A 27,141-nucleotide genomic window follows, 5' to 3' on the forward strand; every position below is an offset into this window, starting at 1 on the left:
GGGAGTTCTGTCCCGGCGTCCGCGCCTCGGTCAGCACGATATCGCCCTGCCGGGTTTCACAGTAACTCACCAGCGTTAGCCTGTTTATTTGCAGATTAACCTTTTAGGTAGGAGGTAAGGCGGTAAATCCAAGCAGAATCATTCTAGGTGTACGTAACTCTTTCACTTTATATTGAAAGGGACTCCTGTTATGCAAAGTCCCATTAAGTGTGTGGTTTGCAGGAAGCACACCTTAAGTTTTTAACAACGTTTTGCACGCAAATAAAACAGAGCAAAGCCTGCGTGTATCCCTTGTGCCGTGAACACAAGGATCTGCTAGCAGAACAGACAATGAAAAATGGCAGGAATGAGTGGGTGAAAAGGAGAAGATGGGAGCAAAGCTCAGGAGAGATGGTGGCTCAGAACAAACCTGGAAACGACGAGTGCAGTTCTGGCAGAGCCTCTCTCAGCCAGTCTGGCCTCACCTGACGTGTGTAACCTGCTCATCTCACGAAGGCCAAAAAGGACATTTCACAAAAGCAAAATCTTATAGACTTGTAAAATCCTGCCCTTTTTTCTTTGGGGTGTGTAAGTTTAGGTTCATTTCTGCTTTGCTTTCCAGATGTTTTAAAAATTTGCTGCCAAGAGAAAGGAAAACGGAATGCAATTGCTTTGAAGTCTTGTAGCATCGTTCTGTACATAGCTGGTTATGACAGGCTGCTGCTTTTACTGATCTGCAAAATGAAAATATATGATCTCAAAGATCTTGATAGAAATACCATATTGAATGCAAGCTATTGAATAAAAGTATTTTAAAGGTGATAAACAATTATGTTAGTATATTACACTGGATAAATTATAAAAATTCAAATGTGAGCAAAAGCGAAATACATTGTAAAAGGTATTAGGTGGGTGACAAAGTGTTCTACAAAGATTATGACACTTGGGGAGGAGCTTTATCTGTGAGAATACAGGGAAGAACTGTGAATTATATATTCCATTTGATAAACAGATCTTGGAACCATTGTAGATATTCTCTGAAAATGTTTTCAGAGTTTACCAAAAAGTCAAATAATATTTGACATTATTAGGATGTAGCTGAGGGGAAAAAAAAAAAAAAAAAAAAACAACCAGAAAATATTACTATGTTAATAAGTAAATCTGTGTGTGCAAATACACAGTGTACGTTGTCTTGGTCACTTGATTTTCATAAAAATAGTCATTTGGAAACAAAAAATACAGAAAGTGTCAGTTGAGTGATATGCAATGTAGAATATAGTCTCTTTATATGGAAACTGGCTGACCATACTAGATTCTTCAGTGTGGAATCAAAATACATGAGCAGTTCTGGAACAGATGGATAAAATCATTTGGGCCTGAGTTTGTGTGATCTGTGACTGACTTTAAATATTCTGCAGCTCATGAAAGTACTCCTGGAGTCCATGCAGATGTTGGAGTGCATGTGAAGTTTAAGTATTAGCTTTTGTGTTTTCCACATCTGAGTAATAGTACTGCATAGTTATACGCTTGATGGACTATAATACAGAAGAAGAGAAGAGGAATTCTTTTCCTTACCTAACAATAGTCCATAAAGATTAAAAGCTGTTTATTAGTTGAAACCAAGAGACACTTCTGTGTTGAGAGTTGCGGAAGTAGGTAATGGGGAGAATTCTAAAGAAGGTCATGGTTAATAAGAAGTTCTCCAGTCTGCCAGAATTAAAAAGAAAAATCTGTCACTGTTAATAGAAACACTTTTTACTAGCATGTTTTAAATGCTGCAAGTCGTTGTTAGGGAGTATTAATTAAAATAGAGTATGTAAAATCCGGAATATATTTCCAATTCGTTTTATCTCTCTAATCAGATAGATTTTAGATTGACTAATAGTCACCTTATTTCAATTGTTTGATGTTAATTTGTTTTATTTCTTTGAAACTCATAGGGCCAAGCTGTGAAAATATCCTGTGGTCATCAGCCTATATTTTTGAGCTGGATGGAAATCAGGCACCGAGGCCACCAGGGTGAAAGTGTTGCCGAGATTAACAGGCAGTTAGCAGAGAAGCTTGGCATTGCAGATGGAGAACAGGTTTGAAATGCAATCCTTTTTTTTCTTATTTAAATGGAGTATATTGCAAGATACTTGATAAGGTCATAATTTACAGATTAGCTATGATCTTCTTGTGCCATATATTTAGACAGCTACTTCATTTGTGTCTGTTCATAAGAAAAGTTAACTGTCATGAAATGTCTCAAACATTAAAAGATTTGCTCATTAAATCAGTAACAGTTACCTAAATAACGTTAGGATAGGCTTATGGGTAGATTTTGGCAGGCTTGGAGCCACTATCTGCAGTGCCATTAATTTTAGGAAAATACACTTTTAAGCAATTAAACAATTTGGCAGTTCTCTCATGAGAATGCTTTGGCTGGAGTTCCTGTTATTTTTAAAGTCATTATTGACTTACTGTATATTGTTTCTTGTTTTACTTATTTGGGCTTTAAAGTTTCATCCTTTTCCCCCCTTCATTCACCATAAATCCCTGTGTGTCCCTTTTGAACGTGTGTTTAAACTGGCCTCTTGCTCTTGGACGCTGTGATGAGCTTCTTGTAAACAGTTATTTCATTGAACAGAATTCGAAGGGATGCCCAAGAGGAAGGCAGGGCATTCTGACAGGGGATTATTAAATCTCAACATCCAAGTTTTTTTTTGTTTTTTTTTTATTGATAGGTAATGATTTAAATGAACAAGAATAGAAAAGTATTACTCTACACAGTATTGTTCTGTAGTATATTCATTCACACCTATTCTCTTATATGGAAAATTTCGTTCAGCATAACAGAAGGTATCAAACACTGTGGCTCAAAGCCGTGTATTGCCTTGTTTACTTTTTTTTTTTTTTTTGCATATTCTGTGTAGAGATTATGTATATATTTGCAGAAGTTGACAAGTTCAGAGGCAAGGTAACTACTCCTCTGTGTTATAGCCTTCCAACAGAAGAACAATTGACAAGGGAAACCTAAGAAAACCTCACCCAGCTGTTGCCTGGAAATAATCATCTCTACAGCTGAATGAATAAATGAAAAATTAGGTAGTTTTGCCATTGGTTTGGATTCAGGAATTGCATGTTTGCTGTGTTTCACAGTGATAGGATCTTCTGTTTACCGTGTTGGGGAAGAGATGCTCCTCTCAACTTTTGCTTCAAACTGAGGACCTAGAGGAATTTAAAATCAGTTACAACTGTTATAAAAACTGACCTGAAATAAATCTCGCTCAAAGGACAGTTGACTAGTTTTACCTCAAGAAAAATTTAGTGTTTACTGAAAATCGTATGGCATGATATTGTTTAACAGTTGTTACTTTCTGTCAAACAGAACCTTTGGTAAAAATGGACTTTTGAAATATATCTATAATGCTTTCTGAAAAGCTTATGCTCCAATAGCTTTTATCATTGTTCCTGATACACAGGCCCTTAAAACTCCTCCATTCAAGTGAGGCTGTTGTGAAACCATTTGTAAAGGAGCTGATTTTTGGTTTTGGTTTGTACTTTTTCCTCATTTCTTCATCTGTTTCTGCCTTGCCTAAATTTGTGCACAGCTTGACAAGTTTTCCAGCATTCTGGAGTCCAGGACATTAAAAAATAAAAATTAAAAACCGAAAAGATAGTTATGTGATCAATATGCATTGCAAATTTATTTTTTGTCATCTGCTGGTAAAGCTCTTGATGCTTTTCACATTCACTTCCATTCACACAGTGCGTGGAAGTCCCCAGGCATGCCAGTGCAATCCACTTCCAGTATGTTGAACGTCCACCTTCTGCTTATGAATTACCTAGAAGATGTATGTTCAAAGTAGTAAAAACATATAATGAAGGACATGTCAGTTGAATTAAAGGTGGAGCTTTTCTGTATTTAAAAGTTCAAAACTTCTGTTAAATATTTTTTAATTATTTTATTTTTGCCAGGTATTTCTTGAACCCTGTTCCCATATCTCCTCCTGTCAGCAAGTGGAAGTGGAACCACTCTCAACAGATGATTGGGAAATTCTGGTAATAAAACCTTTTCCCCTGGTTCTCGTCCTTTTCTTACACTGTTTTTGCACAATGCCTCATTCTTTGCAGCCCCTTAGGAAATACTAAGTGTGGTGGAGTTTAATTGTATTTTGTGTTTCCAGTGGTGTATTGGAAAGAGATTTAGAGTTTTTATCTTCAAGCAAATGTCAAAAAAAAAATGCAGTACTTAATTTGTAACGATATCACATTTCCCCAGGAACTGCACGCTTCCTCTCTGGAAAAACATCTTCTTGACCAGATTCGTATAGTATTTCCCAAAGCCATCTTTCCTGTGTGGGTTGAGCAGCACACTCACGTGTACATCAGGATCGGTAAGTGGCGGCGGGAGGCCCTTGCGGCACCTCCACCAGGCTGCTTGGTCAGAGCAGATGCACTCGTTGACCTGCTTTGTTCGCACTCAGGTACGCTTATGCCAGCAGCCTCCTACGGGAGGTTAGAGCCGTGCACGGAGCTTCTGATGCTTCCCAAAACACGTGAGTTTGAGGAAAATATCACCAGCACGCCGTCCACGGAAAGTGACGTCTTGCTCAAAAGTTTTGTGAAAAATAACATGGAGCAAGAAGAAACAATAAAGGATCCTTTTGCCAAGCAGCCTTACTTAAAGCCAGGAGTCCTTGAACAGAGTAAGGCCGATGCAAACGTCACCTTTGGCTCAGATGTTCTACCAAATATATGGAATTTCTTAGGGAGCGTTTTCTCTCCTACATCTGAGCGGAAACAAAAGACTTTGTGTGAGAAAGATGAAATGAGCACCTTCAAAGATAAGCTGCTGAACTTAATTCACATGGATTCCATTTTTAGAGTGTGTCAGTCCCAGCCTCCCAGTGTACAGAATGCATCTGCCACTTACGCGTTTCTGAAATGCAGTGCTGTTCATGTCTTTCCCTGGAATTTAGAGTTTATTGATTTGGATCCAAATCCTCTAGTATCTTATGGGAAAATTAATGAGCTGCTTTCCCCAAGACAGCGTCATCAAGAAGCAAAGCAAAATCTGCCATTTGAAAAGCAAAAGCATTTGACTAGTATGGAAGACAGAAGTCATTCTGATTCTAAGAGCAGTCAAGCATCCAGTGAGGTTTCTGTTATTCAGATTGTTTGGAATGGATTTGAAGACCTAAAGAGTGTCATAGAGTGTGGCCACGGTGGGGAAGCCCTACATGTTGGAAGAGTTTGGGTCAGTTTGAGCATACTATCTTTAGGGGTTTTTATTGGATAATATTTTCCATTGGATAATTGTGGAGCTAGCTAATTAATGTGCAGTTTTGGGATATATAGACTTTATGTTAAGCTCTCGAGTAGAGTATGCTAGAATCAAATAATATTTAGAGTTGTGCTTTGCTAAGCTGTCTCATTCTGGACTATGTTACTTACTGTCATCCTCCAAGATGTGCAGGTGTACTCTGGGTGTCTGCACCCTTAGCATTTTTGCAGTGAATGTGGAAAAGTCTTTAGTGTTTCTGGAGGAAATGCATATTTCCTTCAAAATTTGTTGGTAGCCACTGTATTCATGAGAATGTGAAAGTATCTATTTATATACATTCAGTTCTGTGTAGTGAGATTCTTTTCCTCGGTTATCGTTTTAAAACATGCCTTGGACTCTAGGTGTCATCAAACCATGAAGAATAGGATCATATATCCTAGTGGTACACATTTGCAAGTGCTTTTATATGACGTTTAAATCAAATCTTAAAAAACATATATATATATAATTTAAACTATTTTAATTTTTATATACTATTTTGCAAGGTGCCAGAAGTCCTGGTGTGCAGACATTTCTGTTTGTTCTGATAGAACTACAGCTTGCTTATATTCTTTCTTTTCTGGAATCACATGTGGCATCAACAAAAACAGATAAACTCTGTTGATTTTTGTTTGAAGAAGTTAGTAGATGGTCAGCTGTAGTGAGCACTTTGACAAATAGGATAAAAGGCAATTAGAAGTGTGCATGGACAAACAAGATTTTGATTCTACCAAAAGATTCCAAGATTTGGATTCCATTTTATGGTTTCCTTCTTAATTGTCTTGCAGATTATAACCAATAAACAGATGGGTGATCAAATGTAGAGGTTCTCTTGGTGATGAGGAAACTGATGTTGTGCTATATATGCTATGTTAAAAATGTTTTACTTTCTGATTTTTCCTTTTTCTTTGCTTTTATCTTAAATATTTCAGATTCCAGATGGTCTGAGAAAAAAACTGCATATCGAAATACATTCAACAGTGCGAATTAAGTCAATTGAGTCTGTTCCTAAAGTTCCTCTGTCTCTTAGACTGCAACCCAAACAGAATTTAGTGAGTTGCTATTCTTAGTCATATATTTATTCATATATTGGAAAACTGATAACGTTGCTCTGGTCCAGGTTGGTTCTCCTTTGATGTTTGTTTTCATTTGTTAGGTGATAGTTCAGAAGTTTGCTGTCATGTATGATGTCATTCCAAAGGAACTTCTTTTTTGAATAATTCCTTGCTTTTTCTTTTTAGTGTGTAAGTCATTTAAATTTAGAAGTTGATATGATTCACTTAAACAAGGCTTATCTTGTAATACTATTTTGCATTTTGATATGTGATACTGTGAACATCAAGCCACTGAATTTTGTTTGGCACTTGGTAAATATTTCAAATAGTTTGACATGCTGTCTATTTAAAGGAACTGGTAGAGATCACAGAAGATGCAAAACCAGAACTTCTGAATTTTGACTCCTAGTTTCCTGAAGCTATTAGAGGAATGCTGTATAGTACCTTTTAAATGGTAGAGTCTTCCATTATCCTCAGACTGTGAAAAATTCTGATGTCTTTCTTACTGAAAAGAACTGGACATAAAGGAGAAATGGGCCTGGTAGGGAAGAGATACATTTTCTGCTTAATTATGTCTCAAACATGAACTGTTGTTCTCAGAGTAGCAACAATAATCAATAATAATTTTGCATGAAACCCTCATCTGCAGTACATTAATACTGGTTCAAACCTAGCATGTTTAAGTGTATAAATTGAAGCCTATAAAAACGAATATAAAAATGGAAAAAATGATATAGTTAAGGAGGAAATACCCATTTTAGGTCTTCTGGGAGAAGATGTGCTTGTGCTCTTCAGACATTTCAGTGCCAAGTGGATTTCCTACAAAAGACAATTGCAGTAAAATTATTTTTTTTTGTGCTGTTTAGTTTTTTATTTCCTTTTAATTTTCTTTTCCTCATGGTAAAGATTTAATTTTCTAGAGTTATATAATTGAATTCCTCTGTTTCCCTGTGAGAATATCCAGTTTTCTGAGTGAGCATCTGTGACAGCAGGACCATAATTTGAACCAGTTTTCACAGTCTGCCAGATGTATCTCTGGATTCTTGTATTCTTGTTTCTCTGTGACACTGGGCTAATGATTTTCCCATGTTAACTGCCCCCCTGAACTTTAAATACAGCACTTCACATCATAGCAGGGTTTGTACAGTTTTGTTCTTTATCCTAGATATTCTAGTTTGGTCTCTTACCTACAAAGGAATGGTTGAACTGCTTTTTTAATATATATTTGAGTTAAGAGAACTAGTCTGTCAGTAACCTGCTAAATTCTAAAAAGCAGTTGTGTGTGTTTCTCCCTTTCTAATTTGGTTGAAGTGTGTTTTTTTTGTTCTTTTTGGAAAAAAATAAAAGACATGCAGAAAGAACTATGACAGGAACTTTCTGAATACTGCTTCCATGATCTTGGCTGATTCCCCTGTTTTTAGACAGGAATTATGGTTCTCTGCTTAGCAACTCAACCAAGACATTTGTCATCTAGGCTCAATTTCTTTACCATTTATCTTAGTGACCAGTGATGTTTTGTCTCTTTGCCTGCCTGCTGGAAGTTTAGTGGGGGTGCTCCTGCCCTGTAGGAGCCCAGGTTTCTTTGTGTAGGAAGCAGAACATAAAGGGAAGAGAGGGTTTAGTGAGCACCCAAAATGAGGTCAATGTTGGAGCGTACCTTGGGTGCTCTTCCAAGCCCAGGAGCTGAGTAGTGCTCTCAGATCTGGCAGTACAGATAAGTGAAGAACAATAAAAGCTTTTCCTTGTCCCTGTGTCCATGTTCCAGAGATAAAATCTTCAGAAGTGGTGGAGGATTCAGCTGCTGACATAGCTTCCATAGAGCAGTTGATGCTGTTTGTTGGCAAAATGGTATTTTCTAAGTAAATAAAACTCTTGCATCTTACATCTTTCTCCTACTGTAAGAGAAGCAAATGCCTCATACATAGGAAGAAGATGGTTTTGCTTACTAGCAACTTCTTTTGGTTTATTTCCCTCTTTCTTTTGTCTTTTAGCATAAAGATATATGTGAAGATCATGTTAGATCTGCTTTCAGTTCTTGGCTGCAGGATTCCACTACCAATGATCTCCCATGGATAATGACAAGCACAGCCTGTCTACACCTGTCTGTTAAAGAAGGTAAGGGTCATACTGTCCTGTGCTGTAGCTGTCTTAACTATCTGTTATGGAATTCACTTAGGTAATATGCCATTTAATCTCCGTATCCACCATTAATGTAACATATATCTCTTCACGCTGAAATGGTGAATTATCCTTTATTAATGGTTAATCTTTTTTTAGTCTTCCACTTGAGATTATATTGTAGTAATTCAGAATACACTAATCAGTTTCATCTTGTGAGGGATAAAATAATTATTTGTTGGAAATTTTAATAGTTGTTCCTTGGGTTTTTACAGGAATGGAGGAGTTTGTCCTTAGTGTAGTGCATCCTGCGCAAATGGAAGAAAATAAGTCTGAGAATGTTTTTATACTGAGTCCCAGTTTGCTGCAAAAGACTAATATACAAGTAAATATCACATAGTATCAGGTATCAAGTAATTTAAATTGTTATATTTGGTTAAACGTATGTTAAATTTTATACATAAACATTTTGGTTTCCCTTTCTAAATAAATAATGTCAGTCTGGTCATATCTGCATGCTTTATCCCTGAAAAGACCATATAACCTGAGGCATTGGTGAGATTCCAGGCATCTCACACTTGTCACTGAATTTCATAGTCTATAGCAAACTCATGAAACTCAATTTGAGCAGAGGAAAGTCAGTACTGTCCAAGTTTGAACAGACTACCCTTATACTTAGTTGTTCTTTCCCTTGATATCGAAACCACTGTAAAATCACTTCACAGTGTTTCTGGCAGGAACAGGATAGATGTTGTCCTGACAAAGATGTGGCATATTTGCCATTCAAAGCTGCCAAGCTCACACTGCCTTCTTGTATACAAGAAGGGCTTCTGTCTCTTCAGTATCTCCTTTTTCAGGAGAATAAATATTTCTATTTAATATTAGGTTTAGTGTTTTCATTAATAATTCTGGCTGAACAAGTGGATGTGACTCCAGGCTTATGGGTATAGGAGTGAGATAACATTTTTTTTTTCATTTTTAAACTGATACAGTTAAATTTTAGCAGAGAATTAAGGTATCCTCTTTTGGCTCTTTGGAATAGATTTTTTTTCTGCAAAATTTAGGATCCCTGTTCAAAAAAAAAGAAGTAAAACAAGAGCTTTATTTCTGCTGCTAGTAGAGGAGTACAAGAAGGCTTCTAGAAATTGTGCTAGTGACAGGTAATAAGATGAAAGGGGAAGGTGCGTTTCTTAATATCAGTGCCAGCATCTCTTATGAGCCTGTTTTTACCTGTGAACCTTTCTCTTAGCCCTGTGTACCTGCCCAGCTTTCCATACTAGCTCCCTAGTGAACTAGACTGAAAAATCCATGTGGATGAAAAAAGCAAGGTGTTTTGTCAGGTTCCTTTTCACCCAGCTCAGATGCCTGATCTGATTGACTGTCCTGCCTCACAAGTGCTCTTGCCAGGACAACAGGAGAAGGTAGAGGAGGAGAGATAAATAGTGACAGGTAGGGATAGCGGCAATGGGCTGGATAGCCTGGTATAACCACCACTTGGCCTAACATCTAATCATATGCTGTTAGGTCACTAAATACTGGATTGTACTTTGGAAATAGTTGTATCTATGCCATTTTATCAATGCATTTTTCTTTCAAGTGCAATAAGCTTCAGCAAAGCATATATGCAACGTTTACTTCACACAATTCAAAAAAAATGGCTAGTCACTTGTAAACCATTCTTCTGTAGTTATATTTTAATGTAAAGTACTAACTCTTTTCTTTGTTGTAGGTTCTTTTAAATCCTCTAACTAGAAACACTGATGGTGACAGCCAGCCACCTGTGTGTGAGACAGACAGGAACCTTCTTTACCACAAACTGAACGACTTAGGGTGAGACATTTTCAGAGCAGAAAACATGGGAGAGAAGAGGAACGTAAAAAGAAAAAAAAAATATTGGTGGAAACAGAGGATTTTAAAAATCTAATCAGGTCTAAATAAAACTTAGTATATTTTGGTCTATGTCAGGTTCAGACCTTATCCTGCTACATGTAGGATGTTAATTTTTGTCTTCTGAACAGTCTTACCGTAGTAAATAGTAAACTTCATATGACTGAAGGTACTAACATACTGAAAAGTTCCCCGTGTCAGACATGGTGAGCAGGATGTGAGGTTGCAGAGCTGCATGAGTTTCAGAAGAAATCCTGATAGTTGAGTGGCTTTGGGTGTACTTCTAAGTAGTATGCAACCAACCGCTGTGTAACAGTAAGGGATACTGAGGTTGTTTTGTCTAGGGTGTCCAAGTGAAGCAGAACTTACGATGTGTGTGTGCAGTCAGTCTGTCAGTCCTCCTCCCACAGTAACATAGGTCTGTTTACTTGTTTAACTACATTTAAGAGTATGGGTCTCAAATTTAGTTCCTGTAAGTTTCATCAGAATTGCCAGCTGAGGAGAGAAATGCAGAGTTGTGTGTGCACAGTTGTGCATCCACCGGTAAAATGTGCAATGTAAGCCCAAGAGCTGCGTGGTCAGCCTGCTAGGTGACCAGTGCCAGAGGTGTTGTCTGGAACTCGCCATAGGACACGCTGGCTCTTCTCCCGCCAAGTGAAAAATATGTGAAGCTGTGGTCATTAATATAAGGGAGTGGTACTGTGGAGCAAGCTTCAAGTAAGGCTGGAGACGTGAGAGACTTGAAATATTGTGGTAGCACACTGTCAGCATTATAGATGAAGCCCTGAAAGATGGTTAGCTCTTATCTTCTGAGACGTGCCTCATGCTAGGATGGTGTGCAATGAGTAGACAACCCTTCCGTTGTGGGGGTGTCCCTGTGTCACCAATGCAGAACAGAGGTGCTGTCTCTTCAGACTCAGTTGTCTTTTGCTTTTTCTTGAAAAGATGAAGTATGTCACAGTGTGTCAGCTTTGACACCTCACCATACTGCACGCTGTTACTATTTATATTGTGTGCACTGATGCTACCCTAGGCCAATCAATCTTGTATTTGCTCTGCAGAGGAGTGGACAAACTGGGAACATCCTCCTTTGAGCACATCAGCCACAGTCTGCTGGGCCGTCCTTTATCTCAAAAGCTGGCTGCTGTTGCCGTGGGGCTGCGCAGTGGAGGGGTGCTTCTCACAGGAGGAAAGGTACACATTTCACTGCTCACTGCCTTCAAACCCTCCCAGATTGTTTTCCGTAGTTACAAAACTCTTTTCATTAGTTTTCTTTGACACTATGCAAATTCCAAAGAATTAAAGAATAAGCTGAAAAAGAGCAATTAACCAAACAGACCTAATTCAGTAAAATGTTATATTTTATATATATAGACACATTATATGCACACTTCATCAATATATATTAATATTTGTGTATATATTATATATAAAAAATACATGCATATAATGTACATTTTAAAGATTGATACCAATGCAAATTCAGTTTGCTCCCTTAAGGGGAGCAAAAAAACTTTGTGTTTATGGTATAGTAAACACTACTTGTCTCTGAAATATTTGAATAAAAATCAGAATATAGCATATCCTCCTGAGTTCCAACATTAAATAGCTGTGGAGTTGATACTCTTATTTCTCTGTTGCCTCTTACAGTGATCCATTTAATACCATATTCCCCTGAAACTAACAGATGCCCTAACACTGAACTCACTGGAATCAGAACACTGTCTGTAGTGGATGTATCCACTCTGAACTTGTTTATATTTATTTCACTCTATGGCTTTGGTTTTTACCAAGTGATATAAAGACAGAATACATACATACTTATGGTGAGGAATAAAACCAGTGTGTGTACAGCTTTCCCAGCCTGTTAGCTGGTGTATACTGTGATGAAATCTTCACAGAAACAGAAGGAAACAATTCTGTCAATTTATATTATCGCACTTTTATTTTTGTAGGGAAGTGGGAAGTCAACATTAGCAAAGGCCATCTGCAAAGAAGCATTTGATAGACTGGATGCTCATGTAGAAGTAATTGACTGCAAAGCTTTGAGAGGTATGATTTTATTTAATCTCAAATGTTTGCTTTATGATGAAGCACAATTGCAAAGTTATTATATTTCATCTGAATAACTTTTCTAGTAGCAGTACTGCTTTTTCAAGAACATCTGATGCCCTGCAATGGGTATCTTTAACAATCTGATGAAAATACAGCTGCCATGAGCTTATTTCTTACTTCTAGCAGTTTCTGTCCCATGCATGACAACAAAATTCAAACCGTGCTTGCCATGCTTGTTTCTAATTATTACAAAACAGGAAGAAGTTGCAAAATGACCTGTGTGTTTTTTCTGTTGCACTAGCTGGAGCAAATGTTATGTTAACAAATTGTAAGTGTTAAATGACACCATAAATGATCAGTGAAAGTAGGACATGGGCATCAAAGATCACAGAATCACAGAATGTTAGGGGTTGGAAGGGACCTCCAGAGATTGAGTCCAGCCCCCTGCCAGAGCAGGACCATCTACTCTAGGGCATGGATCAAAGAACCAACTGAAACCTTATTTATGATAACATATTGACTAACCTGGTGTGTGTTTGCAACAGCCATCTAACACTCATAATTACACATGATGATGAGATGAATCCTTAGATTTTGTGAGTTCAAAATAAGTATGTTGTGCCAAAGATGGAAGAGGACAAAAAAGGCTTTTTTCACTCTTTGATTTACTGGCTTTCATAAATAGTCTTGGTGTTACAGAGATGGGAGAATTCTCAAGTGTTTTCCTACAAAACCCTTATATTGCATGACTGTACTCTTTTTGCTTAGGTCCCTACTAAGCTCCTTGCTCCAGAGAAAAAGTGAAAGATTGATAAGAGCTAGGTCCTTTGCTCTGAAAGGACCGTGGGACTCTTTAGTAGCTAATTTAGAGTGCTGCTGACACTGCTCAGTTTTTAACTGTCTTAGAAATTAGACCTATAGGCTTCTATAGTGGTTAGTGAAAGATGATTAATCTCACTTTAGGACAGGTGGATCCTTCTAGTACTTTGGCAGAAGATTTAGGCTGTTTACTGTCTGGAGTAAAGTTAAGCTAGATGAATCAAAACATTGTTGTATTACATGAGCAAGATGTAGTCGGTTTGATTTTTTTCCCTGATAGGTTTTATTATTAAAATTGTATTTCTGTTTTAGGGAAAAGGTTAGTAAACATAAGGAAAAATGTGGAAGAAGCTTTTTCAGAGGCAGCATGGAGACAGCCATCCATTCTTTTGATGGATGATCTTGATCACATTGTTGGAGTACCTTCTACACCGGAGCATGAGAACAGCCCTGAAACCATTCAAAGCAATAGACTTGCTTATGGTAATACTGTGCTTCCTATGTCTTGATAAAAATATAGAATTAGGTGCTAGAATATAGGTGCTTAGAATTTCTTGCACCTGAATTGTACTGTCCTACCCGGACAACTCCATTGTATCATTATTGCCTCTGGACCATGTGGTATTCCACAACAGGGGTTCACAAATTACGGCATGTAGGCCTTTTGTGGACCGCTAGCTGACTCAAAATAGTCCATGCTGGAGCTTGAATTAGTTACTGCTAATGGTACACACAGCAGTGCTGCTGGTGGTCATGCCTGGTGTTGGGACCCATGCCAGTGGCAGAGGATTCTCAGTTCCTTTTTAGATTGTTCATGCGCTCAAATGCGTTGCAATTGCTTACAAATTACAGATGAACTTTTAACTGATAATTATTGGTAAGATCGATATTATAACTGACATATCATTAGAATTAATCCCGTTTTCCATAATTGTTATTTATCATTACAGAGAAATATAAATTTTATACTTACTGCTGTTTAGAACTAACTTCTTTTAGCTGAGTACTAACCTCTTTACCATCCTATTTGGTATACTTTGTAGAGCTTTTATTTTATAGTGCAACAATCCACAGATTTTAAAAATGAGATTATCAATTGTAGTTTGACATCCTGTATACGGTTCCTTTTTATTGCCCAAATTTTAGCCAGTGATAAGTTGCAAAATTCAATCATGTTTAAGCGATCAAGATTAATACCTTTATTTGTTTAGCTGTATTCAATTCTAGTCATGTAAAATTAAAGCCACAGCAAAAAAAAAAAATCTTCCATTTCTTAGCTCAGTTTGAGGGAGTTAGCGTAATTTTTTATTAAATTACTTCTGAAGTTCAGCAAATCTTGCTATAATTTCTTTTTTAAAATGTGCACTTAAGTTATTTGCAGAATTGTTTGTGTTTCTTACTGCTTTATTTTCAGGTATGATGCATACAACGGGCATTCAGAGTTTTAGTGATTATTCATTGAAGATCTACCTTGCATCCATAATTTCTTTGATTTACATATATTATTATTATTTGCTTATTTTCTAGGCTTAGCATCTGTTTTTATTCTTATAACTTCCCCTTTTTTTATTTGCATGGAGGGAATAATATTCCTAGAGCAGTGATCACAGAGCACAAAAAAATCAGTGTTCAATATCCTGTAGTGTATGATTAGTGATGTTACAAATTTAGCTTGTAAAGAGCACTTCTGATGGCATTTTATTAATGGAAAGTACTGTCCTAGAAAAAAATAACTATACTTCTTCTTTATTTTTCATTTTTAAAAATGCCTGTAAATGTGAATAAAGCAAATACAATAATAATGTTACATTTGGTGTGCCTTAATGCTACTTTCCAGTACAGTAGAAAGGTCTTTTTATGAAATGCAGAACCTTTTGTTATTTTGCAATTCATGGAGCATTGTCTTGTGTGTTTAGTTTTGAAAGATCTGATAAAAGAAGTTATTTCCATGGGGAGTTTGATTGCATTAATTGCTACAAGTCAGTCTGAGCATTCCCTGCATCCTTCCCTGGTTTCAGCTCAAGGAACTCACATATTTCAGTGCTTCAAACGTATCCAATCTCCAGATCAGGTAAATCCAGGTAAAATGGTTAAAATGTTTGCCTTCCCTGCAATCTCAGAGTACTGGAACAGCTGGAAAAGTTGTATGTTACCCCTGAAGATGAGGAAAAATAATCTGGAAATCATAGAAGTTCTTTCATAGTACTCGTTTACCTTAGAACTTACATCTGTCATTATGAAGTTTAAAAAAATAAAAGTAATCCAGTGAAAACTCCCAGCTGACCCCACTCTGAATCTTCAGTGGCAAGAGAAGGGTATATGCAGAGGACATTTCAGTTCAGCATAAAACAAGTTAAATTGTTCAACATAGGTGACATGTGCATGTCTCCTTGTTACCTGTAAGAGGATTCTAGAGGAACAGCTTTGAAAAAGCATGTAGGGTCACTGCAGCTGAATAAACGAGACTGAATCCAAGTGTGTTTTTTCACTGCTCAGAGGAATAAGTACATCCCTAGAACATGTATTTTATAAATGTTATTAAAACAAAATGTTTAACTTTATGGGGAAGTTTTGCAGTGGTTTTCTATGTTAATTATATCTCTTTACTTTCAAGTATAGTAAATATTTGAAAGTAAGAAGGTTAGAGGGAAGAAGCAGTGTAACTCCACGGGAGGAGAAAGTGGATGCTTCTGTACCTGTGCATGGCCTGATGGCAACTCACTTGTGTACAACATGAGTTGCTCCTGCCTGCTTGCCTTCTGTCACAGGCTAGCAATTAAAGGCCACCAAGGAGGGAATTCTGCATTAGATACATTGTAGCTTTCTCCCACTTCCTCCAAGTCTCCTTTTATAATTTTTAATATTAATATGTGAATAAGGATGAGACATCTCTGGAAAAGTCAGGATCTCAAAAGATACTGTTTCATCGGATGCATTTTTACGTAATGCAGTATACTTATTCTCAAGTATATTCTACTGATATCAGCAAAATGGAAGATGTTTCTTTTCCTGTGAAGCAGAAAAAGTGAGTGTAAACAAGTAGAATCTGGGAGATGGAGGGTTGTTTCATTGTTATTGTTGGATTTAAGACGTCTGTGTGTAAACATAACATTTAAAGTTATAAACCTGGTGAGTTTACTGACATTATTGGAAATCCACCTGAAAAACTAACTTTTGCTTATATTCATGCTTGCTCAGATTTTGTTATTTGAAGGTTTGATGACAGGCGAATGTTTAAGTAAATTTTAGTAATTCGTATAGATTTACTTTTTGAATTTCTGAAATCCATATAAGTAATAAACTCAATATACACTTGCTGCACAATTCTGTTTTTCAGAAGCAAAGGTGTGAAATGCTGTATTCCATAATAAAAAACAAACTGAATTCTGATACAAAGAAGTTCTCTGATCTTGACCTCCAATGTATTGCAAAGGAAACAGAAGGGTTTGTTGCTCGAGATTTTACTCTGCTGGTTGATCGTGCCATTCATGCCTGTGTTTCCAACCAGAATGCATTTCAAAATGGTGGTATGTTGATAACAAAATCTCTTACTTCATGGTCTTACTTCTGTTATCCACAACCTGTGGAGGAATGCAGAAATAAAAAGCCTTTTTTATGTTTTCTGTATAAAATGTGTGTAATTGTTACATATTGTGAGGTATTTGTTACTGGTAGGTTGTGTATTCTTTTTTTTGTTCAGGACTTTTTTTCTTTCTATTTTTTTTTTTTTAAACAGAATTGAGTCTATCAACTGTGGATTTTCAGAAAGCTCTGAAAGATTTTACTCCGTTAGCTCTGAGAAATGTCAGCCTTCATAAACCTAAAGACATTGGCTGGGACAGGATTGGTGGCTTAAAAGATGTCAAGCAAATACTCATGGATACCATCATGTTGCCTGCAAAGGTACTCAGTGTTTTGAAATTAGTTACATCAGGTTTGTACATAATGTTAGTAGGGGAAGAATGATTTTTAAGGTGTGACATGGTATTTGACAGAAAGATGACAGCTATGATTTTAAGCTACTTTTGCAGTTTCCCAGTCTTCAGGTGTATTCAACTACTGGAACACTTTCTCTTTCCCGTTCAAATACAAAAGGCAAGGATGTGTGCCTTTCTACAGACAAGTGTTGCTCTAGAATATTGCTAACATCATCTTTGATACAGTTTCTCTTACAGGGTTTGTGATCAGGCTCTGTAAAGGTAACATTTCCAGTTGTCTTCTCTAGTACTTTCGCTAGAGGAGTATTCTCTTTTGGGTGAATGACAGTCCGTCAGTCAATCGATGACAATCCACCTCTCTATTTTACTTTGGTCTTTCTGCATTGCTTAAAACTTCCAGCATTGAGATAAGTCATCTATTTCAGTCTTCAGAGAAATGACTGAACAGTTCTCTGTATGATGGACAGAATGTTTTACTGTGTAATTATATAATTTGATCATATCAGTCAGTGATGAAAATAGGCATTTAGAAGTACAATTTATGGACATTATAAAGCTGTAGTCTGTCTTCTGTCTTGTTTCCTCTTGGTAGAAAATGCCACTTATTTCTATTTTAACTACCTGTGAAGCCTAGGAACCCACTTCAGCCCCAGGTAACCTAACAGCAGGCCAGATGGGCTGTTGTGATAATAATGTGGATAAAAGAAATTAGACACATTCTGTTTAGACAAAAATCAGCACTAGTTGATGATGTTACAGTACGTTGCAGAATGATTATATATTTTAGAATGTCTTGTTGGAACTCTTTTCCAGTATCCAGAATTATTTGCAAACCTGCCCATACGACAGAGATCAGGAGTCTTGCTGTATGGAGCACCTGGAACAGGGAAAACACTCTTAGCAGGAGTAGTTGCTCGAGAGAGTGGAATGAATTTCATCAGCATCAAGGTAGCAAGATTTTGAAGATTAATTGATTCATTTGATTAACTGAATGAAATAGCTTAATATGATACCTGTGAGCATGTGCTTGTGAGAGCAAAATACCAAAGTGAGAAACTCATATTTGAAAATTGATATGTCTCTGGATGTCTCACCATCTGACTTCAGGAATGTCACAGTTTCATGACTGAGAGATTTTTTTCTTAATAATTATTGATTAGGCAGAATTTAGAAAATAAAATGAAATATTATTAATTTCCCATTCTTTTATAAAAAGGTCCTGGTTTGTGGTTCCACTGGACAATGAAATAGAGCAATTAATTTAAAACATATTTTCAAAAATACAGTATAAGTTGTTGCCTTGTGATACTGTAGCCCATATTCTGTTATAGCAGAAAAATGGAAATTATTGCTTTAAAATAAGTTGGAATGCTTAAAAAATTCTTGTGGTTTATCTGGACCCCTCAGCTCTTCTGTTCAGAGATGCCACTCTTTTGATTCAAGAAAATTCACTGTAGTATATAAGATCTATGCTGATGTTGAATTATACATTAAAACTAAGAAACATACTGAATGTTCTTTTCTGGTATTTTTTTTTTTCCTTAGGGACCAGAGCTGCTAAGCAAATACATTGGAGCAAGTGAGCAAGCAGTTCGAGATATCTTTTACAGGTTGGCTTTGTAAAGATTCGTGATGTTGTCAATGAATTTTAGTGGTTGATGATCCAAGAAATAACTTTCTTGTCCTAGGAGAGACATGGCATCAGATCACAAAAGCATCTGAAGTAATTAATTATGCTAGACCAGATGTTCAGATCTTGGCAAGTTCAATTTGACTGTCATTTTTTAAGAACTGAACCTTTTGGCTCAGATCAGGAGTGCACTTTTGAAGCTGAACTCCCAGTTCTGTACATTTACAGTGTGTTTGTTCACATCACAGAGTTGTCTTGGATAACACATGCTGAATTCCTTTCAGGTGATTCCAGGAGACAGTCAAGTGTGCTTCATATAGTAACGAACCCTCAGTCCAGAGCATCATACTAGACTTGGTATTGAGGTCTTTGATGCTAGTTGTTTTGTTTTCTACAAATCTGCCCTTAGTGACTCTCAGTGCTTACTAATATAAACATATCCTACACAGCCTTTGCTTCTCATGTAGTTTACAGTGTAGGCAGCCTTTGTGTTACATGTACATAAGCCAGGATCTCATCTGCAATGGTCAGACTTTATAGCTTTCAAGTATATTAATATGACACGTGAGTACTTCAGAAATTACAAAGTGAGTGCAAAGGTATGTCATAAAAATGAGCAATGATTCCACTGCAGTCCAATTCTCCAGAACCTTTTTCATTTCTGCAGAAAAAAAAAGATAACAATTCTCTGAAGCCAAAATACCTTACCTTTACTATCTCTAAGCATTTTTACTTGTGACCTAAACTTTAACAGCGTTTTAAGTATTGCCTTTTTTTTCCACTTGTAGAGCTCAAGCAGCTAAACCTTGTATCGTTTTCTTTGATGAGTTTGATTCTATTGCTCCTCGTCGAGGTCATGACAACACAGGAGTTACCGACCGAGTGGTTAACCAATTGTTGACTCAGTTAGATGGTGTGGAAGGCTTACAAGGTAGTAATTATTCTGTGTGATCCTTTTTATATGCAAAAGTTTAGCAGATGTTTTTAACAATATTTTTCTGCACTTTCCTAAGGGGTTTATGTGCTAGCTGCTACTAGTCGCCCAGACTTGATTGACCCTGCGTTGTTGAGGCCAGGTCGACTGGATAAGTGCCTGTACTGTCCACCTCCTGATCAGGTGAGGAAACAAAACATGTTACATGAGAGGCAAGGGGAAAAAAAAATTCAAACTAATGGGATTAATTTTCCTTTTCCTTATATATAGTGGAATTTCAAACCTGGACAAAGTGGTCTTGATTGCCCAGCTTCAGTTAAACAACAGTATAAATCTGCTGATTTTAGTGTCAGTGTGTTTGCATAAAAGTGGGGAAAGACAAGGCTGTTTACTACAGTCTTCGGGGTAAAATACTGTTCCTGTGGATATAGCTGATTTTAAAAAAAAAAAAAACAAAAAACAAGAACTAGTCTGCAAAAAGAAATTGGATGCAGGGTAGTGTTTGTCATGTTCTGTGTCTTCCTCTGAATTACAAGTCCACTGGATCTGCTGTTTGCTTGAAACGGTGAACCATGACTATTCCCAACACAGCTCTTGAATTATCTGAAGTATTCAGAGCAGTTTTATTCCAAATTCAGTTGACCCCACTCTTTTTTACCCACATTTAATTTGGAATATTAAAGATTTTTTAAGTCCAATGTGTTAAAGGAAACTAGTTAGGAAAGGAATGATTCCCATTGATTTTAGTGGGGTTTATTTTGGGCCTTTGAGACTGTACAGTGTGTGTTTTTGAATCCCCATTTGATCAGAAAAAATTAGCACTATTCATTTTCAGATTAATTGGCACATTTAACAATTACCACATCATTTCATTTTGAAATACACATGAAGATGATGATCTGTGCCTTAAGAACACACATACAATCTCTTTTTTTTTGGTGGGGTTTGGTGTTTTGGTGTTTTTTTGGTTTTTTTTTAAACTTCTGGTTTGGAATATAATAATTCAGGTAAACAGAAGTTTTCCACTTTTGTCATACTTTGCAAAAGGGCATATGAGCACCGGAGTTCACCTTCATATTTTTTACATTTAGTATATAAAGATCCCATATATTACCTGTATACTTAGAGACATGTTTCTCTGCATACTGTGTTTGGTGCAGTTTCTCTTAGACTCTTCAAGAATATGTAACAAAGTGTATGCCTTTATATTAAAGATGATTACTGTACAGTAATACTGTACATCCTATATGTACTAATATTAGAATAGTATCTTCTTTAAAAAAGATCCTTCCTTCCTCAGATAGCAATTTCCTTGTGACAGGGCCAAGACACTATCTAGCAGTCAGGACGAGGAATATAAGAGGTTGCTTCACTTGACATTATTTTTCATTCCTTTTTACAGAATTCACGCTATGAAATCTTAAAAGCTCTCAGTTATTCCTTGTCCTTGGCAAATGATGTGGACTTCCAGGATTTGGCAGCGAAAACAGAACAGTTCACAGGGGCTGACCTAAAAGCTTTACTGTACAATGCTCAGTTAGAGGCAATCCATACTAATTTAGGTTCAGGTTTAACACAAGTAAGTAAAACTGATCTAAAAGAAATCTCTGCTTTTTGGTGTTGGTATGTTTGAAAGAGTTCATTTGGTCCGTATTTTTTTAGCAAAATTATGCTTAATAAGATTTAGATTTTCTGTATTTGTGTACCGAGGATTAAAATCTTCATATGTTTGCAGAAAAATGCAAGAATACAATTATTGTAACAAATTGACTTAAATACTTTTTAAACAGGAGTTTTTTCATTTCATGGTAGGCGTTTAATTTTCAGTAAATTTAAGAAAGCCAAATCTGTTTATTATTGTTATAAGAAGTGACAGACAGATCACTAGGAGAGATCCTATTCAGAATTTCTTAGGAGTAGCTAGCAAACTGAGTATTGAGGTGGCACATTTGGGATGATGGAGGAAGCAAGGAATTGGTGGGTTTTGTGGAGTTGTTCCAACAGATTGAGTGTGACCTGAGGTCATAAGAGAAGTAGCGAGAGGATGGTGATACCTGAGGTGGCCTTTCCTGGCTCATCTTCCAGGCACCAGCTAACACCTGCATTTCCAAGGTATAGGATCCCACCCTTGGTTTATACCTCTTATGTGACTGACAGATGCTTTCCACTTTCAGCCTCTATTCAGCAACCTCTCCTGACATTTTATTGTCTTCTGGTTCTAGCTGGAAAGGGGCAGGCATGGCTTACTCAGAGGTCAAAGGGAAGGTTGCATCAGGGGTAGAAAACCTAGGAAACCTCTTGGATTCTTTGTACCCCAGCTATTACCAAGACATGGGGCCCTAAGGATGCAACTCTTAGTATTGGGAGGGATCCTGATATTTCGTATGTGCCTTGACAGTCCCTTCAGCTGTAGCATCAGTCAGTAGTCGTAAGGATACCTGATGATTTCCTGTCATTAGAGGAGGCCGTTGTCTAAGGCAGTGGTTTCCAGAGTGGTGTGTGCCCAGCCCAGGTGGTGCACAAGACAATCCATTGAGGTGCAGGAAGAAAATGTTAGAACTGCATTGGTACATGTATATAAATTACAAATAAATAAATATGCATAAATTTGGTGGAGCGTGCTCAGAAATTTTTCATTAATAGAGGTGTACAATCAAAAAGGTTTGGAGACACCAGTCAAAAGCAACAACCGTGATTCCCACATCAGGACTTAAAATGTGTTGTCTATGATTAAAGATGAGTACAGCAGTTAGGCACTCTAAAAGCAGACTCACCACAACCTCCTAGAGCACTTCACTCAAGATACTGATTAGCCTGAAGGGGATGGGTGAGGCAGAAGTGATATCAAGTGTGCATCAAGCTTCCCAGCATTTGCTGTTACTGAATAAGACAGTTCAAAGAAAACAAATAAAACCTTAAGATTATCTCCTCAAATTATTTTTCTAGCATGAAGACAGAAAGTTCTGCCTAAAGGCATTGGATTTTCTCAGCAAAATATTTGGAAATGTACTCCTAAAGAAAAACAGATTACTAGAATCAAATGTAAATCAGTGCTTTCATTTGCATTGTATATGAATTTTTAAAATGTATTTCAGATTGCAATTAGTTATGAATTAACACTTGTGATGTTCTGTTCTTTGTCACAGGATTTTGGTTCTGGTTCTGATAGTGACTTCAGTCTGTCTTCCATGGTTTTTCTGAACCACAGCAGTGGCTCAGATGATTCTGCAATAGATGGAGAAGCAGGGGTAGAGCAATCTCTTATTTCTTTAGACATGTCTGACTTGCTTCCTGAAGATCCAAGGTCCAACATGTATCGTCTTTATTTTGGAAGCTCTTATGAATCAGAGCTGGGAAATGGATCTCCTTCAGAACTGGTAAAATACTTGCTTAAAATTTTGAATTTTCTCAGTGTTATCAATTGTGAAGCAGAAAAACTCATGAGAGCTTATACTGGATTGCAGGCCAAATCTTAATGATGGAGGTGCTCTTTTAGATTCATAATGAGTTAATGTATTTCTCCTTCTGATCCATGTAGAGCTCTTTGTGTTTGTCTGGACCAAACTCCATAACTCACGATTTTCCCAGTGGGACTCAGAGAGGCGCAGCAGCAGCATCACAACCTTCAATGCTTAGAACAGCTTCTCAAGAGGACTCCCTGGAAAATAACCAGGAGCAGCAAGCAGAGCACCTCAGGACAGAAATCAACACTAGCAAAGCCAACTACAGAAGCAAGAATGGAGTATGGCAGGTTTTTTTTTCAATTATTTAGTCTTCACAAAACATATTTCTGTTGTTTTCTTGCACTTCTTGGTATTTCAATAAATAACTTCTGCAGTAATATTAAATATAATGTAACAAAACCAGCAAAGATAAATGATACCTAATTTGAGGAAAGTAAGGCAGATGTTAACATTCATATAACTAGTTATTTCTGTGTTATTAATATGGAGGTGGGGGGAAGTTGTGACTGTATTTATAACACGTTTGTCTGTACATGTAATGAGGAGATTCCAGAGTTACTGATAGTAGTGGCACTGTTTGCGTGGCAGTTTTTCATTGTCTGTTCATGTCTCTGTTTTTAAGGAGAACAGCACCTTTAATCAGTCCGTCCTTGCCAAGAACACTTCAATTATTACCCAGTCCCATCTGATGACTGCACTTGAGGGTACAAGACCATCCATTAGCCAAGATGACTGGAAGAATTTTACTGAACTGTAAGTACTAACTATTTTTGTAATTGTCAGTTCAGTGTAGATTTGGTCTTTTCACATTCTTTATTCATCAGAAACATGAGTTATTTAATGGGGGGAATGTCAGCAGAGTTGAATAGCTTCTGACAGCAGTGTATTGTCCTCTATTGTTTTTATTAACATAAGACCTAGAAATTCTAATCAAGAAGCAGCAAAAACATTGTATCGTGTTAAGAGCTATACCAGTACAAAGATGCACCAGTTCTCTAAGATCTAGAGCTAGGTTCTTCAGGCTCCCACTGACCAGTAGCCCCTCATCTTTTCGAATTGCTGGGTTTCTGCTCTGCTGATCTTCATAGCTGCCATGTTTGGGGAAATGCAATAATCTGCAGAAGTATAAACATACTGAAAAGGAGAATGTGTCTCCTTAGACCTTGAAAATACAGAAGTGAAAGAGCTGGAAACTGGCATTGGGATGTTTTTGATCATATCAGGAGGTTCTTCTGACATGAAGATTGTTGATTTGTTTTCCTCAGGTGATATGGAGATAAGCTTGTCTTAGAGCAGGGGAAAAAGAGAAGGAAGGGACAAAAAAGCAGGAGAATGAGAGTCTGTACCACCCTGTCCACTTTGGTTCCTTGTCCCACCTTATCCTGCTCCCCATCAAAAAATAAACAACCAACCAACCAACCAAACAAACAAAACAACCCCAAAACATCACAAAACATAAGGAGGCAGGTCAGAGAGCATTCCAAGTTAGGTTTGTGGATGTGGACTCCTCCAGGTCCCCAGGTCTGAGGAGACATGCACTCTTCATTTTTGTAACAATACATTTAAACATCTATAGTTCTGTGTTGCATTAATGTGCATCTGAAGAGGCACATGCAAACAAAAGCATTTCATAAAAAATGGCTAATACCTTTTTCTATTTCCAGGTATGATAATTTCCAGAATCCCAAGAAGAGGAAAGGACAAGTTGGCTCAATGTTCAGACCAGGACAAAAAATTACTCTAGCATAGTAACTTGTAATTGCTAAACTGAAACTGGAAATTACAAATGTTATTAAATCAGATTATTTATATTCATATGGATTTATTAATGCAACAACTGAAGACAAGTTTCTTTTAAACTTACGTGATATAAAATTGTCACATTTTATTTTGAAGACAGTTGTTTTCCTTCACATTGATACTAAATTTTTGAGAGAACTTTGGTTACATTCTGTGCAGTTGTTTATCACATAAAGTTTTACGCTTTGCTCTTTATCAATATAGTTCTCAAAACCAAGCAATGATTTCCTATCCCTGTTTATTTCCTCTCAACAAATAGATCCTGTTTGAATAAATTGTAATATCTAATGGTGGAAATGTTTTTAGAAAACATCTATAAGGCCATTTCAGCTGGTAGAGAGATAAGCGGGTCTTAATAGAAGGGGAAATGAGGAAGGGGCAGGAAAGGAAGATAACTAGAGATGTTTACCATGAATCTGTACCACCCTTTTAGAGCATTTTGCCAATACCGGGAGGGTTTGCTTACTTGGTTTCTCACTGATCTTCCTTCCCTACTATTTACCTTCCTGAGCTAATTCAAAAACATCGGTGGGTTTGGTTTTGGGGTGTTTTTTTCATGGTTTGGGATTTTTTGTGGGTGGGTGGGTGGTGATGGCCTTACTATAGCCGTTGTGTGCCTTTTGTTACCTGTATTGCTTTGGGACATTTGGCCATTATTACCTGTTGTGCGATTAGATAGTGTTTCCAGGTTTCCTCTTTTCACTACTTCAGGTACATTAATAGTAGCAGCCTTCCTCAAGCTGCTCCTAAATGTTTGATTGTGTGGTCCCACTGCATGTTCCAACCGATTTCATTCATTGAAATACAGCATGCTATGGCAGTAATCAGAGGAGCACACCAGACTGACCTGATGATTATATCATTTACTCCAGTCTATTTGTGGTTGCTGTTCCCAGTGCCAGCAAATAACCCAACAAATGTATCATTTGGGTGTTTATTCTTACAGCTTGGTCCAGGTGAATGAAGCCTGTACACAATGCAAGCCTTGACACACCACAGAGCAGCTAATACCCTTGATATTTTTGTTTATGCTGAGCGATTGCTTTTTCTCATACTTTTGCTTCAGTGGTTTTGAAACTAAAAATCCTTATTGCATTGCTACAAAGCTCTACTGTTGTCAATGCTGATACATCATGAACATCATACCTGTTTTTTAAAGTGGATACATGTTTAGCATTAGAGCCATATGCTAGATGACCTCTAACCTTGAATTATTCTCTTACATAATCGTGTAATTTCTTTCCTTGTTCACCTTGTTTTAAATGGCTCTAGAGGTTAGTGTGAGTAGGGGTTGAACAGATAAGGAATTTGCTCCAAAGGATCAGGTCATTCCCTGTCAGATGCTCCATGGTAACTCACATTTACACTGTGGTAAAGGTAAGGTACTTTGAAGTAATTTTCCTTTTAACAGAAGAGAGTCAAAAAACATGGATATTGTTAATGAAGTGCAGCAGCTGTAAAAAGCTGACAGGCTGTAACTAGTTACTCTGCTTTATTTATGTGTCAAAGCTAAAAGCTTCATGGGTTGAGTTGTTTGTGTTTTGGTTTGTTGGGTTTTTTAATTTCCTCTTCCAGGTCCAGTAGTTAATTTTTGGCATTTCTGGCCTTCAGGACATAGTTTATTTGTTTATCAGTTCCTTGTCAGTTTTTTTTTCCTATGATTATTCGTCCAGTGATGTTTTGAGTGCTTTCAAAAGATTCTTTTTTTTCTCTTCTTTGAGCTTCAAATTCCAAGTAGTTTTCATCTCTAACCTAAGGTTATGTTATATTATCTTCTGTTCAAATATTTGCTTTCAAAACTTCAGCTGTGTTAATTTGATTGATTAATTCCTGTAGTTTCTCAGATAGCACTAGGAGCTTTTCACTTACTTTTCACCTGTTAACAATTTTTCAGTCAAAGGTTCTTCTCTACAGGTAGCGGTTCTATAAGAAGGTGGTCTTCTAGCTCTTTTCTTGCCAAATTGTTTAAAGTACCCTGCAGTTTATTATATGTTTTCTGTTTTATTAAGAAATCTTTGACTATTACAAAAGCATCCAGATCAGCCCAAATTACAAGTAGCATCTGTTCTTTAACTTAGGTTTAGGTAATGGCACATGAAGGTACCACAGGCAGCCAAACAACAGTTGTCACTTTTGAGCCTTTTGACCCCTGTT

General features: G+C 37.0%; 1 protein-coding gene across 1 annotated transcript; it reads left to right on the top strand.

The window, feature by feature from the left end:
* The first annotated feature begins 1,925 nt into the window (after window positions 1–1,925).
* On the top strand, window positions 1,926–24,976 carry PEX1 (peroxisomal biogenesis factor 1). Its single transcript, XM_008943126.1, has 23 exons — window positions 1,926–2,063; window positions 3,940–4,023; window positions 4,244–4,358; window positions 4,449–5,221; window positions 6,220–6,339; window positions 8,334–8,457; window positions 8,736–8,845; window positions 10,190–10,290; window positions 11,409–11,541; window positions 12,303–12,399; window positions 13,534–13,704; window positions 15,138–15,292; window positions 16,559–16,748; window positions 16,958–17,124; window positions 17,973–18,107; window positions 18,705–18,769; window positions 19,578–19,720; window positions 19,803–19,906; window positions 21,126–21,302; window positions 22,870–23,100; window positions 23,262–23,465; window positions 23,810–23,940; window positions 24,852–24,976. The coding sequence occupies exons 1-23, from the start codon at window positions 1,971–1,973 to the stop codon at window positions 24,934–24,936; spliced, it is 3,708 nt and encodes a 1,235-aa protein (XP_008941374.1). The 5' UTR covers window positions 1,926–1,970; the 3' UTR covers window positions 24,937–24,976.
* The last annotated feature ends 2,165 nt before the right edge of the window (window positions 24,977–27,141 follow it).

The sequence above is a fragment of the Merops nubicus genome, unplaced genomic scaffold, assembly GCF_000691845.1.
Source record: "Merops nubicus isolate BGI_N331 unplaced genomic scaffold, ASM69184v1 scaffold10190, whole genome shotgun sequence".
Taxonomy (NCBI): Eukaryota; Metazoa; Chordata; class Aves; order Coraciiformes; family Meropidae; genus Merops; species Merops nubicus.

What these genes read in the sequence shown, in the direction of transcription:
- PEX1 (XM_008943126.1), top strand. Translation starts at nt 1,971, where the DNA reads ATGGAAATCAGGCACCGAGGCCACCAGGGTGAAAGTGTTGCCGAGATT. An exon ending in ACTACAGAAGCAAGAATGGA is followed by an intron (nt 23,466 to 23,809) that starts GTATGGCAGGTT and finishes TCTGTTTTTAAG; the next exon opens with GAGAACAGCACCTTTAATCA. An exon ending in TGGAAGAATTTTACTGAACT is followed by an intron (nt 23,941 to 24,851) that starts GTAAGTACTAAC and finishes TTCTATTTCCAG; the next exon opens with GTATGATAATTTCCAGAATC.